Source organism: Triturus cristatus, chromosome 5_1, assembly GCF_964204655.1.
Source record: "Triturus cristatus chromosome 5_1, aTriCri1.1, whole genome shotgun sequence".
Classification (NCBI taxonomy): domain Eukaryota; kingdom Metazoa; phylum Chordata; class Amphibia; order Caudata; family Salamandridae; genus Triturus; species Triturus cristatus.
The window spans coordinates 303,588,983-303,605,646 of record NC_140587.1 but is presented as its reverse complement, the minus strand read 5'-3'; the positions used below and the strand labels follow the sequence as shown (position 1 = coordinate 303,605,646).

Here is a 16,664-nt window from a genome sequence, read left to right as displayed (position 1 = left end):
CAGCTCTTCGAATACTTCGGAGAGAACTCCCTTCCGTGGTTAAGAAAAACGTACAGAGTGGCATGATTTGTGTCCCACCATTTTAGTGATTTTCCAGGCACAGGATGTCGTTCCACTGTCAAAAGTTCAAGAACCGGTTTTGGGTGCTTCCTTTACATTTTCTGACTGCCATGTAACAGTAATGTCTCTCACAGTAGATAGTGACAATGCTGGCTCCAAGCAGGAAGAGCCACCAGATGAGCACAATAGTTTGAACTCCTGAATCAGCCTTCCTAAAGTAGCGCTCAAGAAAAGATAAAAGGAATAGCCTTTGCCTGCAAATGTTCCTATCTCTAACAGAATCTTCTGCCACACCTGTCCCTCCCCACCATCCACCAAGTGTCGGTGATCAGTTATGATAATTTCTGAAGTATCATCTTGTTGAGAGTGAAGCCCTAGTCCCGGTTTATTTGTCACCTCTGGTGGCTGTTTCTAAGAAACAGGCCTAAGAGCCTTACACCACTCATTTGGTAATCACGTTTTTTGGTGGGATCGATTTGCTAGACTGCCTTCTTCAGAGGGCATTTGCACAAAAATCTGCAATAGGCCTTGTGGGCTATATTACATGATTTCATAACAATGCTCTGTAAAAATATGTATGCGAACTGATGCTAAGCTATGTTAGGATCTCCTCAAGACCCTATTCAGATGGCTTACAGACTAAGATTGCCTGCACCCTTGTTTTCCTTGTAGATTCTAATGAGTCCCATGAGTCTGAAGGAAGTAAGACTGGACATCAATAGGCACAGGCTCTACAGTATTTTATACTGTACATGCTTACTTGTGAACCCCTCCCCTCCTCACAAATCTAATGTGCAATAGTTGCTGTAATAAAAGGTGCTAGTTCATAAATGTATCCACATAATACAAATATAAAACTGTTGACACCTGAACTTGTTGTTGTGGTATGGACTCATGATCTAGCATGATGTAAGGTCATGCCAAGACCTATTGATGCTAGGGAAAATAATATTTTGGATTGGCACTTCTGTGGTAATTTCATTTGAAGATTCATCATGGCAACTTTCCAAGGTAAGGTAGCGTCGCCATCTTTTGCAATTTTGTTAATTTAAAATTTCCCATAGTGTAGAAAATAAAACCTGCTAGTTTCGCAATAGCATGAAACAGAAATATGAGACTCTGATTGAATGCACACTTCAGCGGTATGTCTACAAAGTAAAGCATAGCAATTAAGGTTGTAATAATGCCTTGAAAACATTAATTATGGCAATAGAATCAATGCTGAGTACCTTCTATAAATTTAGTAAAAATGAGGATTACTGGAACTAATTCATGGATAAAACTTTGTTTGACAGTATTTCTTTCATCACCGGAACAACTTGGATATAAACCTTATGATTAAAGAGACCTATCATCTTATGAATGCCACTCCAGCAGACATCCATCCCCAAAGGTTGCTTGAAGACTTTGTGCCTCTGACTAAGGGACAGTATCCTGTGTACAACAAATATCCCAAGTTTGTGGTAGACTATCAAAATCAGGAGCGAGAAAGAATCCGGCAGGAGGAAATGGAATATCTACGTGAAAGGTATTTCGATTTTTGTTGTCTCCATTAGGACTCATCTCAAATTACTCCTGAAAATAGCCCACTTTAAGTATGTGTTGGGCATGGGAAAATCCATTTATTTAATTTGTCTAATAGTAGGCTTAATTGCCTCTGAAACTGTTATTATTTAACTTGAAAACATATGTTGTTCAGATTTGGCTATATTTCCTACTAACCAAATCTGTAATTTCTGTGTATTTTTCCCCATACATTAATGTATTCCCTGTGTACTTTTTGCTGTAAGACAAGCCATATGAAAGAACAGCAAACCTTTGAATTCTACAATTGGAATTTTTGCATTTTTCCCATCAATTATGTTTCATACTCAATTGTTGACTATAACATTAACTGAAAGGAAAGACTGTTTTAAAAAAAAAAAAGTGAAAGATACAATTGTCAATCACTTCAAGATTTATTCACAGAATGATACAGCATAGAAACCATGGGGGCGGGGTGTGTGTGTGTGTGGTTTTTAAAGAACAAAATGCATGAACTTATTGAGTCTTATAAATATTTGATGTTTTCTTGAGTTAACATTACAAACCCATCTACCATATAGTCTATGACCGGTTTTCAATCTCTTTGTGTATTTAAAAAAGTGGTAACCTATTTAAAGTGCAAGCCAGGTGGCTTTATATACAGGTAACCCACTAAGGTTTTGTAAAAAAAAAAAAAAAATTGGTTAAATGATAGGATTATGTTGCTTTAAGTACAAATACTTAAAATATGTCAATAATATAACCTCAAATTTAGTTATGTTTTATTGTAAACATTTACATTGATTGGTTAATATTGCTTCATTGTTTGAGGGATACGTAAAAAAAGACATCCTATTTTATTTGGCATTCTTTACTGTTAACCACTGCTTTGAGCTTAAATCTGCCATCACCATGTGCCCTGTAAAAATGATATATATGTTTATCATGAAATAAACAACTTTAAGTGTCCCAGTGCTAACCAAAATATACTGTAGGGAATCCCTAACTGCAATCTGCACAGCAGGACTGGCTTATCTTCCCACGCAAGGGGTGTATAATAGGGGAAATGGAGAACAGGAAGGACTTCAGCCAGAAGGTCAGTGAGGGTCTGACAGCAGCCACCAATCAAGCACAAGTGACAAATCTTAGTGCTTCCCATCCCGCAAGTCCAAATGGATAACAATTTCTGCAAAACATTAGTGCTCATAGTCCTAGCCTATAATGCAGAAACTGCCATTTTACTATGGGAATTAAGGAGCTGAGCTAAAATTGAAGATGCAGATACCAGTGGTATCATGACGCCACCATTGAAGCCAAAAACCTTACAAACTAAGCTTGCACAGTCAAATTCCTCCAAATCAACAAAATCATGCTCCTCGTCTGCAAAGAGTGATCCCTCAAAACTATCAAAATAGATAATTACAGACAAGATCAAGTATTCGTCTCTTACACTAGCTCAGCCTAGTAACCCTCTGTAATTCTCCTCTGGAATACGATCTTGCCGGAGAGCAATTCAAACAGACCCCCACTCAAAAAGAACTAAGGATATAAGTGAAACATACAGCACCACACAGTAGGCCTCCTTTAATAGGAAACTACAAAGAGGTTATGGCAATTGTTTGTAAATAGGAAAAATGACCTGGATGCCTGAAAGCTCACTGCCAGGATCTATGTTGTTTACGCCACATATTAGAGACTAGACAATTTGGTCCCTCGTAATTGACGCCAGAAATCTTGTGATCACTAAGCTGCCAAGTAAAATATATAAGCAGCTATTTAATGGTCTGTGGAGCAAAACATTTCTCTGGCTAAAAGAAAAAGTTGCCATGCTACTGTATGGGCACAGCATGTGCAGTTTGTAAGTAGGGTAACTGTGGAAGATCGGGGGCATTAGTCTAAATGTTAGATGAGAGGTTGCGAGGTCAGCAATTTTCCAGATTTTCTGAGAAGTCAAATCTCAAAACATGGTGCCTCAAACATGAAACTCTTAGTGTGATTGGATGCACTGGAACCCGAAAGGACAAATTCACTATAGCAGTTTATATAAAAAAAGAAATCCCCTTTTCTACCTCAGTTGCAGAGGTTGCACTTTCATTTGTAGTCTCAGATCATGCGGCCATGTTTAGTGATCTTTCAATCACTTTTTGGTTCATGAAATCAAATGCACAGATTTGCTTTAAATTCCATAATTTTCTCATAATTCCTTTCTCCTGATGTAGCCCCATTTTTAGGTCTGGCATTATCCAAGACCTTTTGATTTTACTAAAATTATATTTATCATATACTTACTGAAGGGGGCTTTCAGCCACGTCTCTTCTTCCATCAGTCCATTGTTGTGTTTATTCACCTTTTACTTCCGCCCACTACAGCATGTGGCAAAGGGTCAGCCTACTTAAGCCACTGGTTAACTTCACTTTGAGCGACTGCATTGTGCTCTGACACAAGGAGCACATCCGCACACAAGATAGTTCTCTTCAGTGCCAGTGCCAGTGTTTTTACTTTGTAATTACTTTAGTGTTGTCTTTGTATTTAGAGCCTTATGTGATGATAGGGCGCTTTTGAAGTAAACACAGGTCACATTCAAGCTTTATCAGATTCCATTTCCTGCTAATGCCATTGTAAATTCCTTTCCAAGTGGCCTTTTTTATCTGACTGCTGCTATTTCCCATCCGCTCACATGAACTTGCTAATCAGTGTGGTCTATCAATCTTGCCAACCCTGTATTTTTCTTACTTTTTTCCTTCTTGACATTATTCTTTCTTTTTTTTCTCTTTCTTTCTTTCTTTCTCTCTTTCTTTCTCTTTCCTCCTCTCTTTCCTTCTTTCTTTCTCTTTCTTTCTCTCTTTCCTTCTCTCTTTCCTTCTTTCTTTCTTTCTTTCTTTCTTTCTTTCTTTCTCTTTCTCTCTTTTCATATCTTTATTTTTTCCTTCTTTCCTCCCTCCCTTCCTTTCTTTTTCTTGTTTATTGCCTTCCATCTTTCTTTCATTCTCTTTCTATCTTTCTTTCCTTTCCTACTTTTTTCTTCTTCCCTTCATTCTTGCTTTCTTTACTTTGTTCCTTCCTTCCTCCCTTCTTTTTATCTTTTTCTTTCTCTGACTTAATTTCTTTTCCTTTCTGTTCTTCCCTTCCTTTCCTTTATTTCCCATTTTTCTTTCCTTCTTGCCCTCCTTCCTTCTTTCCTTCCTTCATCCTTTCTTTCTTTTTTCTAATGTGTTTCATTCTTGATTCCTTTCTTTCTTTCCTTCTTTCTTTTTCATTTGATCCGATCCTTCTTTCCTTCCTTCTTTCTTTAATTTATTTTTTCCTTTTTTTCCTTTCTTCTTATTTTCCTTACTTCAGTCTTGATTTTTCTTTTCTTTGTTCAGCCCCATTTCCGTAAGGAAGAGGAGGTCCTGGGTGTCGTTGTGCAGTATGTCCTAGATTTCTGTGGCATGTTTGCTGAGCATTTGGGTGTTGAGGAGTATGCATGATAGTTTGCCATGGGGGTGCGTGTTTGCTAGTGGGAGGTGTGCTGTGTGTAGGTTGGGTGTGTGTAGGTGGTGCGTGTGTAGGTGGTGCTAGCATGGCAGGTGTGTTGTTGCACTCGAAATGGAAGTGGGTGCAAATGAAGTCTCCTTTTGTGCTGTGTGTTGTGGTGTTGCAGCAGCAGGGGGTAGGGTCCCGATTTTAATGACCGGAGGAATGCTGCAGAGTACCATTGGGGAGCAGTTTGACCAGTGTTCGTGGTGCTGGGCACGTTCTAGGTGTGGACGGGCGCAGTCAGGCTTGCCTTTGCGGGCCCGCTGTGGATCTGTGCTTTAGCTGCCATTAAGTAGGTCCTTGGAGGAGCGAAGGGGGGAGTGGACTGGGCTTAGCAGGAGCGCGGGAAGTAGCGGGAGGTGCTAAAAGTAACAGGTAAGGAGTAGGGTGGAGGATGAGAGTCACAGAAGGTGGGAAAATTAGTTTGGGAAGGAGGCAACAAAGATGGCAAAATGGCAAAGGAAAATAAGGAAATGGTAAGAGAGCAAAAAAAGAGGCAAAAGGCACAAAAGGCAAGAAAGCAAGAGGGGCAAGAGCGAGAGGAAAAAGAGCAAAAATCAGAGCTGAAAGGCTCCAAAGTCGAAGGAGCAAGAGGCAAAAAGAACAGAGTGAGAACCCACAGAAGGCAAAAAGTGAAAAAAGCAAAGAGTGAAAAAAGACTAAAAGAGCAAGAGGTGAAAAGAGCAAAGAATGAAAAGGCAGAACAGGGAGAAAGGGAGAGGGTGATGCAGAAGGCTTAGGGGCCCGAGAAAGAGAGTGAGAGAACGTGTGAGAGTGGTAGATGAGGTGGGTGCCTCGAGGTGCAGGAGCCAGGTCCACAAGGGCCTAGACCGGTTGGCGGACTTGTCACAGCTAAGTCCAAGGAAACAGAGAAGGACGCCTACAATGCAACAATAAAACGCTACCAACAGAGACATCAAAAGGAAGGCCATAGCCGAGTGCATAAGTAACAGCTTCAATAGTTGTCAAGAGATCTTTGCTAACATCAAAGACTTACTGCACCAATACCCTCTCACAAGACATATGTGACAAGCTATCGGAATTCGTCAGCTACAAATCAATACTATCTATACCAATTTAAACCCTCAAATGAACCTCAGCAGCCTCGCTTCCAGCCTACCCACAAAAAACCACAGAAGCACCCTGACTACAAGGAAAACAATCACCAAAGAAGAGAAAGCTAACATCATGGGAACCATCCACTCTGGGGACCCTTGCCACAACTACATCTAAAACATAGGATCCTCCCCCATCAGTGAAGTACTCACCTGGATCCTGAACACCTCCATCACCACTGCAATGTTTCCAGAGGCCAGAAAACAACAGCGGTCAACGCACTACTAAAGAGATCTTTGGCATACTCCACCCAATCTACTACTTCATTTCCCCTACTACCCTTCCCATTCAAGATCATGGAGTATGTTTTCAACAAGTACCTCACCCACTACCTCAACATACACCAACTCCTGGGCACCACTCAGTGAAATTTCTGACCCAATCACAGCACCGAGACTCTCCTCATCGCAGCAACTGACAACATCAGGGTGCTCCTTGACTGAGGAGAAACATCGGCCCTCATCCTGCGTGACCTGTCATGGGCCTTCAACACCCTGATCAAAAGACTAGATGAAACCCGCACTCAATTGGATCTGCTCCTTTCTCACAGGACGAACACATAAAGTCAGCATGCCACCCTACACGTTGTAAGCCAGGAACCTCATTTGTGGAATCCCCCAAGGATCATCTCTCAGCCCGACTTTAACATCTGCATGACCCCATTGCTCAATATCATCTGATCATACAGCATCAACATCCTTTCCTATGCAGAAAAAACCCAACTGATACTCTCCCTGACTGACGAGACTTCAGTGACAAAAAACAACTTTGCCACCTGCATGACCATGGTAGCCACCTGAATGAGATCCAACTGCCTCAACTCAACTCAAACAAGACCAAAGTTGTGATTTTCCGATAGAAGACCTTTGCTTGGGATTCCACCTGGTGGCTGGCAGACCTCTAGTTCATACCATACCAACCCCCACCACCCACGCCAGGAACTTAGGAATCAACCTACCCGATAAGCTCGACATGACATCCTAAGTAAAAGTGGTGACCACCACCTGATACTGAAAAAAATCTTCAAATGACTACCAGAGAACACCTGGAAAACAGTCACTCAGGGCCTGATAACCAGCAGACTTGACTTTGGCAACCCACTCTATGCGAGAATCACGAAAATGCTCCTAAACAGACTCCACGCTATCCAAAATGCTGCAGCAAGACTCACCCTCAACCTGCCATGGTGCACCCACATCACTCCAAACCACATGGAACTTCACTGGCTCCCAATACACAAACACACTTGGTTCAAATTTCTGACACACATACAAAGTACTACTCAACTTATGCCCGCTTACCTCAACAGCCACATGCACTTCTATCAACACTCCAAGCACCTCCACTCAACTGAACTCTCACTAGCACAGGGACCCTGCATACACAAAAAACGAGCAGGAGATTGCGCCCTCGCCTACATCTCCCCCAAAGCATGAAACGACCTCTCACCGCACATCAGAGCCTCCACATCGCTTCTTGAATTCCACAAGAAGGTGAATACCAGCTTTTCAAATAAATTCTCCTTGGTTGACTGCCGCCTACCCACCAGAGAAGCACCTGGATACCCTCACAGGCAATTAGAGCGCTATACAAATTTACATAACATGGAAAGTCTGCCTGGGAAATGTGGATGAAAGAGAGGATGGTTGTTGCTGCCTTGGAACATTTTTGCGGTACCCAAGGGGGTGGTGATGGACGGAGCATCCGAACCAATCAAACACTCACACCCAGTCAACAGATCTGAGTTTGATCCATCACTGTTCTTTAGCCCACTCTGCCACCCCAGTTCAGACATGGCCATATGCAAATCAGTCTGACCCTGTGCCTCATGGGAACAGTCCAGCCCGAACTGCCAAGCCATGCCTTCCCTGGACCGGAAACAAGCTTCCTAGGACCGGTTTCTGGCATTTCAGCCGTCTTCAGCCAACTGGGGTGGCAGAGTGGGCTAAAGAACGGTGATGGATTAAACCCAGATCTGTTGACTGGGTGTGAGTGTTTGATTGGTTCTGATGCTCCGTCCATCACCACCCCCTTTTGTACCGCTTGGAACATTTTTGGTCAGCTGTGGATGAGTGTGAAAAGGCAGACGCTAATAAAAAAAACAGGTTTGCAAAATGATTGTGTTAATGTGGTAGAATTTGTACAAGTGCTAGGGTAACAGTAGGGATCAGGATTAAAGTACGAGGATGAGTGGGGGTAGAGATAACATGGCGTATGTAGGAGTAGATGTGCAATTGCAGTGGCAAGACTTTTTGAAATTAGGCTATAGGTTGGGAAACTGTACAAGCATTTAGGTGGAATTATAGAATCGAGTAAAGAAAAATAAAATATATTTGAAGACAAAGCTGTGAAACCAACTTTGTTATTGGAACTGCAGTAAAGAGAGGAAGAAAGATTGAATTAAACAGGGAAGGCAAAAATAGTGACTAATCAGGTAGGAGAGGAAGAGATGTACTGTTGGTTCACTCCTGCAAAGTAGAAACAAGGGGTCTGTGAGATACAGGAAAAGACTGGAAACAGTTCCGCTTGAATCTGCTTGTTCAGGAATGTTTATTGAAATGAAATTAGTTCTGTTGATTTGGAACAATCAAATGTTAAAGTGCAATCTTCTTGTTAAATGGAATCATTGGGTATAATTACGTGGTCTTTATTTAAGCTGGGGTAATGCTCTGCCTTCCTTAGCTCCCTTCTTTTGCTATCTAATAATGCATTTCCCAGTATCTGCACTGGTATTTGCGTAGATGAGGATTACTGGAGGCTACAACCAGAACATAGGTACAGATGGAGATTGAAATTACCTCCACCACGCTCTCCTGACCCTTTTAGTATTGATAAACATCCCCCAAAGCAACTTTCTACTAAATAATCTTTGCTGCAGCCATATATCTGAACCCTTCCACCTCATCGGTAAACTAGGCAGACATCTAGGATACATTCCAAAGTGGGCCTTATGGTGCCTGTCGGATGCAATAATGACTTTCAAGGGGGCTTGAGTGGAGCAAGGGTGGCGGACGAGAAACACAAGGCCTCAATCATTTTTTCACTGTTTGTAGAGAATATCAGTCTTCTACACTTTAAATATATGAAATCCAATTCGTTTTTTATTACCTATTTTGTGCATAATAAAATAATTAGACAGGCATTTCTCTTCTTACATATACAATTATGGTAATCTTCACACTATACTGCTGTCTAACAAGTCAGGTGTTTAACAATATACATCAACTCTGCATTCATCTACAGTCTTCAGGATATAAATCTGAAAATTCTTTCCTCTTATTTAAACATTCAATGGTTTTCTGAGGCCTCAGTACTTTCCCCGGACCTTAAATCTTATAAAAATTCCTTGGGCATCTCAACCTGCATTAGACTTTTTCTGCAGCCATGCAGCAGTCTAAATCTGATTTCCATATTAGCTTTGGGAGAATTTTACACCCCCTCCACCCCCCCTCACCCCAATGCTGGGCAGATTTATTTCATGCCACCACTAAACTTAATTCACATAGTAGTTTCACATATTAAGGAGAGGCCTCATCACTTCAGGTACCTTATATTAGGAGCCTTGCTTCCCTTTCTGATAGAAATCGTCACCATCTGTTAAAGATAGCATCTAGCCCCTTTCCAGAAGGGGTGTATGAGGGGACGCGACTGTAAGGTATGGAAAACTTTCCCCACCTAACCAAATCCTCTTAAGCAGAGGTCAGAATTGGTCCTATTGAATGTAACCATCTGTGTTCTTGTAAGTATATTCTATGTAGAATTTGAATTTCAGCCAACCTGAACCCCACTCTGATGGCTTCCTCTGTTGGATATTGAAGAGCTTCGTCTCAGTCTGAATCATGTGACTCTCCTAGATCTGTGAACCATATTCCCTAGTCTTTCTCAGATATATGGAGAGTGACTCAACCTGGAAATGTTGTATCTGGTAAGTTGTTTCTTATCTTTTTGTGTGTGTAGGGTATTGCCTTTTATATAGATATAATAAGATCCTATTTTCCAGCAGGGAACTGTCTTCAATTACGGCATCTAGCGGGACACAGACAGCTAGAGCATGCCTGAGCTAGACAGCTAGAACATGCTAGAGCTGAACATCTCAGTATGTGTTTGCAGCCCTCCAGGCCACACCTCATTCCGAGTTTGCTCCAATAGAAACCATATAGAGCCAATAAATAACCCCCAATAAATAATCCTAACAGAGGAAGCCATCAGAGTGGGGTTCAGGTTGGCTGAAATCCAAATTCTACATAGAATATACTTACAAGAACACAGGTGATTAAATTCAATAGGACCGATTCTGACCTCTGCTTAAGAGGATTTGGTCAGGTGGGAAACGTTTTCCATTCTTACAGTCGCGTCCCCTCATACAGCCTTTCTGGGAAGGGGCCAGATGCTATCTTTAACAGATGGTGACAATTTCTATCAGAAAGGGAGGCAAGGCTCCTAATATGAGGTGCCTGAAGTGATGAGGGGGGAGGGTGGGGGGGGGGGGAGGCGAGTGTGTATAATTATTCCAAAGATACATATAGGGAAATCAGATTTAGGCTGCTGCATGGCTGCAGAAAAAGTCAAATGCAGGTTGAGATGTCCAAGGAATTATTGCATCTGTGACTTCCTCTCATACAAGATCTGCTTCTAACATGTCCCTATCTTCACTCTAGAGTTCAGGGAGGATTAGGTCTGGTTTAATCTCCCCTCTGATCACAGAGTTGTGCAGCAGTAAGTCATGTACCGGATAGGGTTTGAAAGTAGTCCCCAAATGTTTGGACAGTTTCTGCTTTGCCCCGAGCCAATCCACCTTCGGTAATGGTTTCTCTGTCAATTTCTCCTTCTGTTCTCCTCATTTCTCTTCAACTTTGCAGCCAATTTACCAACTTAATTCCCTACTTCAGTCACTGTCATCAGAATAGCTAGAAAGTAATAGTGTGCATTGTTATGAGACGGTGCCTGAGATCCCAGATGTTTATGGTCTAGACAGCAGCCCACCTCTCAATTCTTTGTGGGTATTCACTCAGCTTGTAACACGAGGAGTTCTGTCTTCACCTGGGTGGTTTGATATTCTTGACTTTTTTTAAAGTGGATGTGCAAAATATTTCCTGTACCAGGCTAGTGATATGCATGCCCTGCTTAAAAAATGTATACGTGCTTGGCGCTCTAATGCATAGAAATGGTTCACTGACGAACTGAAAGAACAAAAGCTTGCCCTTCGTCAAAAAGAAAGGAAATGGAGATTGAACTGTTCTCTAGAAGGAAAATGCCACTATTCGGAAGCACGGAAAGAATACAAAAAAGCTATTACTACAGCCAAGGCCACCTACTTCTCCTCGAGAATTTTAAACTCTAACAATAGGTCTAAGGAAATCTTTTCTATTGTTAATGAACTATCTAACGCAGACAGAGTTCTACCTAAACCCACACCTACCAAAGAACTCTGTGATTCTTTAAACAACTACTTTTTGGAAAAAATCTCTATTATTAAAGCCACCATCCCAATACCCATCCCCAATGAGACACCCCTTGTTGTGACGAGAAACCATTCTACCTTGGATCACTTCCCGGCCGTCAGCACCGAGACCTTCATGGACTTGCTGTCCAGTGTAAAATCCGGTTCCCCCATGGACTGCTGCCCACCTCATATCTTAAAAGACACATTCTCCGCCCTGCCGAGTCCCGTTTTGACCCTCCTGAATGAGTCTCTCTCGCAGGGCCGTATCCCTAAAGTATTCAAGCTCGCAATTGTGGTCCCTCTCCTAAAAAAAACCATGAGCAGACCCTCAAAACTTGGCAAACTACCGTCCCATTCCCCTGCTCACTTACCTGGCCAAAGAACTGGAAGCCCACGTGGCAAAGTGCTTGTCTAACTTCCTGGAACTTTCTGACTACCTAGATCCACACCTAGCGGGATTCTGTCCCGCCCATTCCACAGAGACAGTGATTCTTGCAGTCCTGGACGCTTTATGAGATAAAGCTGACAGAGGCATTCCACAGGCCCTGGTGCTATTAGATCTTTCTGTCGCCTTCGACGCGGTCGATCATGGCATCTTGAGGGACCGTGTCAGGCAGGCGGGCATCCAGGGCTCAGCGAAGGCTGGATCAGCTCTTTCCTCGAAGGACGCACCCAAGCGGTACGCTTAGCCCCATTCACAGCCCCTAAGCTAACATCCACATGTGGAGTCCCACAGGGATCCTCACTGTCCCCCATCTGTTTAATCTTTACCTTTTACCTTTGATTCAGTCCCTGAAGGAAAGGAATGTGACTACCTTAAATTATGCCAATGATCTCCAGCTAACGTTCACCATAGATAACTCACCTAACTCAGCCCTTGAACTCCAGGCCACCATGCTTCACATTCGTCACTGGATGGACATAAACCATTTAATACTCAATCCAGGCAAGACTGAACTAGTTCTGACAGGGAACAGTCAGATCTTCTGGGGCCCACACTACTGGCTTTCGGAACTTGGATCCCCCCGTACCCTCTACCTCTGTCAAGAGCCGCGGGGTCACTATAAATAACAAAATATCATTAGGATCTCAAGTTGGTGCGGTGGTCTTGTCCTGTTTTTTTCAGCTATGAAAGATCAGAAAAATCAGTCATCTGCTCACTCACGCAGCACTGAATCAGGTTGTGATAGCCGGGTGCTATCAAACTTAGACTATGCCAACTCAATCTACCTAGGCATGCCACTCTTCTTAATCAAGCGGCTACAGATGGTCCAGAACCAAGCAGCGAGACTGATCCACCATCAACCCAGATGGCAATCGGTCAGACCTCTTTTGAAAAAACTATACTGGCTCCCTATCCCTCAATGCACTGCCTTTAAGACGGAATGTCTAATTTTTTTTTTATTTTTTTTTAAAGAAACCTTTATTGGACTTCAAGGGGTTACAAACATGGGCCTACAACCCTTTGGGCCGGCCGCTAAGTAGCATGAGACGTATCATTCACCGTTATACAGATTGGTCAGTCCGGGGAGCCCGTCAGTCCAGCATCGCACCCAATGAAGGCAGAAGCAACAGTTGAGTGACAATATTAGATACGGTTTCAATTTTCAATTTAAAATTGAGAAACATTACACACAAACAAGGCAATAGACATTGTGAATAGCAGGACGTGCTCCCCGGGGTAGGGAACCAATGATCAGCGGCAGAGAAGGGACGGGGGCACGGGAGCAGAGGAAAAAGCAAACTGTAACACACTCGTAACTCAACAGACGAAGAATGCTCGGCTAGGGGGACGAAGAGGCATCCAGTACAACAGCCAGGGGAGGGGCACAGATGTCACCGCGATAAGCATTCCACGGACCCCACACCCCAGTCCATTTCCGCGGCTTGCCTCTCGCTACATACACCGTCTTTTCTCTAAACATGCACCAATCCATATTTTCCTTCCACACCGAGACCGTGGGCGGCCTCTGGGAACCCCATAACTGAGCAATGTTACGTTTGGCCACCATATTTCCCACAGTCGCCCACCGCGTCTGTGCCACGTTATAATCGTTTGGCTCCTACACGTTCAGCAGGCATCTCCTAGCCTCTGGAAGCAGCGCAACGTGAGTGACTTCCTCCATTACCGCATGCACCCGACGCCAAAAGAGCGCCACCTCAGGGCATTCCCACAGAACGTGAAGGAAAGTACCCAGCGAACCACAGCCACGCTTACACATCCCATCCACGGAGAGACCCATGCGCATCAGGCGGGGACCAGTGACGTACACTCTATGGAGTATCTTTAGTTGTACGAACCGAAGGCGGGCCGGAATTGCCACCTCCCGCGGGGAGGCTATTGCCGAGACCCAGTCCTCATCATCTAATTCCAAACCGTCAGCCACCCAGATCTCCCTCAAGCGGGTCAACAGATCCGCCCGATCGTTGAGCTTTTTATAGATCAAGGAGATTGTGCTGTCAGGCACGTAGCCATCGAGCACCCTATCCTCCAGCGGGGAATTTTCCGGGATAGCGGTGGCATCAGGGAAAACCGAGCACAACGCATGACGGACCTGGGCATATCGGAAATACTCCCTATCGTTTAGCTTATATTCCGCTTTCAGCATTTCAAACGTTTTAAACTCCCCTTTCACCCAGAGGTCACTCACCTTACATATGCCAATCATATCCCATTTCTCAAACCCTTTGGTTTTCCACAAACAGCCCAGCCTTTCAGAAGCATACAGTGGAGTCGCTCGAGTCAGGCGGTCCTTCCAACCCATCGCGGCATTAGCAGCATGCCACACCCGTACCGCTATCTTTGTTGGGCCGGTCAACTGCACACCAGGAGACTTCGAATAGAGTGCTCTATTATAGTCCCCCCCAGGCAATAGCATTTTATTCATCTCGAACGCCGGGTTCAGGGCCGGCCCGTACATCCCGTGGTTCACCGCCGCCAGTTGGGACGCCCAATAATAACGCTTGATATCGGGGAGTGCAATACCTCCATCATACCAAGGGAGTGTCAATTTTGTGAGAGCGATTCGGGGTCGCCCGTCCCAGAACAGCCGCCTCTGCAGGCTCTCCACCTTACGGAAATAGCGGGCCGGTATGACGTCGAGTGTATTTTGCAGTGCATACAGGAATCGTGGCAGCGACATCATTTTAAACAACGCCGCGCGCCCGAGCGGCGAAAGCGGAAACCGTCGCCACCTCGAGACGTCGGCCCTCAGTCGTTGGAGTGGGGGGAGTAGGTTCCGCTCATAACGGGCCACAGGGTCCAAAGTTATGAACACTCCCAGGTATTTAAACCCTGACAGCGCAATCTGGATAGGGCAGCCACGCGGAAGGAAAGGAGCGTCCCCAGAGAGAACATAGACGCATGACTTGGCCCAGTTAATGACCAAGCCGGAGTTGCGACCAAATGAGTTCAGAACATCAACCAGTACTATCAAAGACTGCCGGGGAGATGTGAGGTACAGGAGAATATCATCCGCATAAAGAGAAATGCGGTCCTCAAATTCAGGCGTCCACCTAATGCCGCGCAATGAGGGCTCCCATCGCAACCAGGCAGCCAGAGGTTCCAAAGCAAGCGCAAAAAGGAGGGGTGACAGCGGGCAACCCTGCCGCGTGCCTCTTCCCAACCCGAAGGGCGCCGACGCTCTGCCATTCACAACTACCTGAGCCAACGGTTCCTCATACAGCAACCTCACCCAACCGATAAACCCGGGGCCAAAACCAAATTTCGCAAGCGCCGCCCAAAGATATGGCCATTCTAGGGTATCGAACGCCATAGTGGCATCCAAGGACGCCAAAACGGCCGGTTCACGTATGTACCCCGCTCTGGCGAGCACTCCATGAAGACGCCTCAGGTTCAGGGCCGTATTACGGTGAGGTATGAAACCGGACTGGTCCGGATGGATCAAGTCGCCGACGACCCCAACTAGACGGTTAGCTAAAACCTTAGCAAGAATTTTAGGCTCAGCATTTAATAAGGAGATGGGCCTGTAAGAAATACACCGATCCCGCGGCTTCCCCTCCTTGTGAATCACGACTATGGTAGCGAGACGCTGATCATAGGGGAGGAAGCCCACGTCACGTGCCTCAAGAAACATGTCGCGGAGATGAGGCGCCATCTTGTCCGGGCGCAGTTTATACAGTTCAATGGGAAGGCCATTGGGACCCATGGCCTTGCCAGAAGCGATCGAGCGAATGGCCAAAGCAATCTCGTCAGGCGACAACGTCGCATCCATCAGTGCCCTATCCGCCTCTGACAAAGACGGCAACACTATATCTCTCAGCAACAGATGAGAGTCATCCTCAAGACCATTCGAGACTGGAGAATATACGTCACGGAAATAAGTCGCGAAACATTCAACAATTTCCACAGGGTCAGTCACACGCACGCCATCCGCTCTCTCAATAACCGGCACCACTCGACTCGCTCTCTCCTTCTTGTCAAACCATGCAATCAATTTATCAGCCTTGTCCCCCACATCGTATAAGTGCCCCTGTTGCTCTCTACTCATCACTTTGGCTGTGTCAGTAATCAACGTTCTATAGTCAAGCTGCTTAAGACTGAGAACATGCAACGTATCTTTCGTAACACCCCGTTCCAGGTCCCCCTCCAACTTGGCTATGTCGTTTTCGAGGCGAACCACCTCTACTGTCTTGCTTTTCTTGGAGTGGGAAATGAGAGAAAGAGCCTGCCCACGGAGCACTGTTTTGAAGGCTTCCCATAACGAAACAGCAGAGGACACTGACCCCACGTTTTCAGTGAAAAAGCGGTCAATAGACTTGACCAGGTCCGCCCGGATTTTAGGATCACGCAGGTACCAGGGGTTTATCGGTGCCACCCTCCCCTCAGCCCCGTGGGTGACCTCAATGTGCAACAGTAATGGGGAGTGATCGGAAATACCCCGGGCCAGATGTCTTACTTCTCTAATCATCACAGCTTGGGCCGCCGGCATAAGGACATAATCAAGTCTCGACAAACTCCCATGGGCTCCTGAGTGAAAGG

The 16,664-nt window shown here is 44.7% G+C and overlaps 1 protein-coding gene across 2 annotated transcripts in view; it reads left to right on the top strand.

Annotated features, from left to right (window-relative positions):
* TBC1D31 (TBC1 domain family member 31) overlaps positions 1–16,664 on the top strand; it is an 834,080-nt gene that overhangs the window by 547,708 nt on the left and 269,708 nt on the right. For both annotated transcript variants that reach the window (XM_085605032.1, XM_085605033.1), the window contains one exon: positions 1,356–1,588. In XM_085605032.1, coding sequence (XP_085461158.1) covers positions 1,356–1,588 — 233 coding nt within the window. The remainder of the gene's footprint in view (positions 1–1,355; positions 1,589–16,664) is intronic.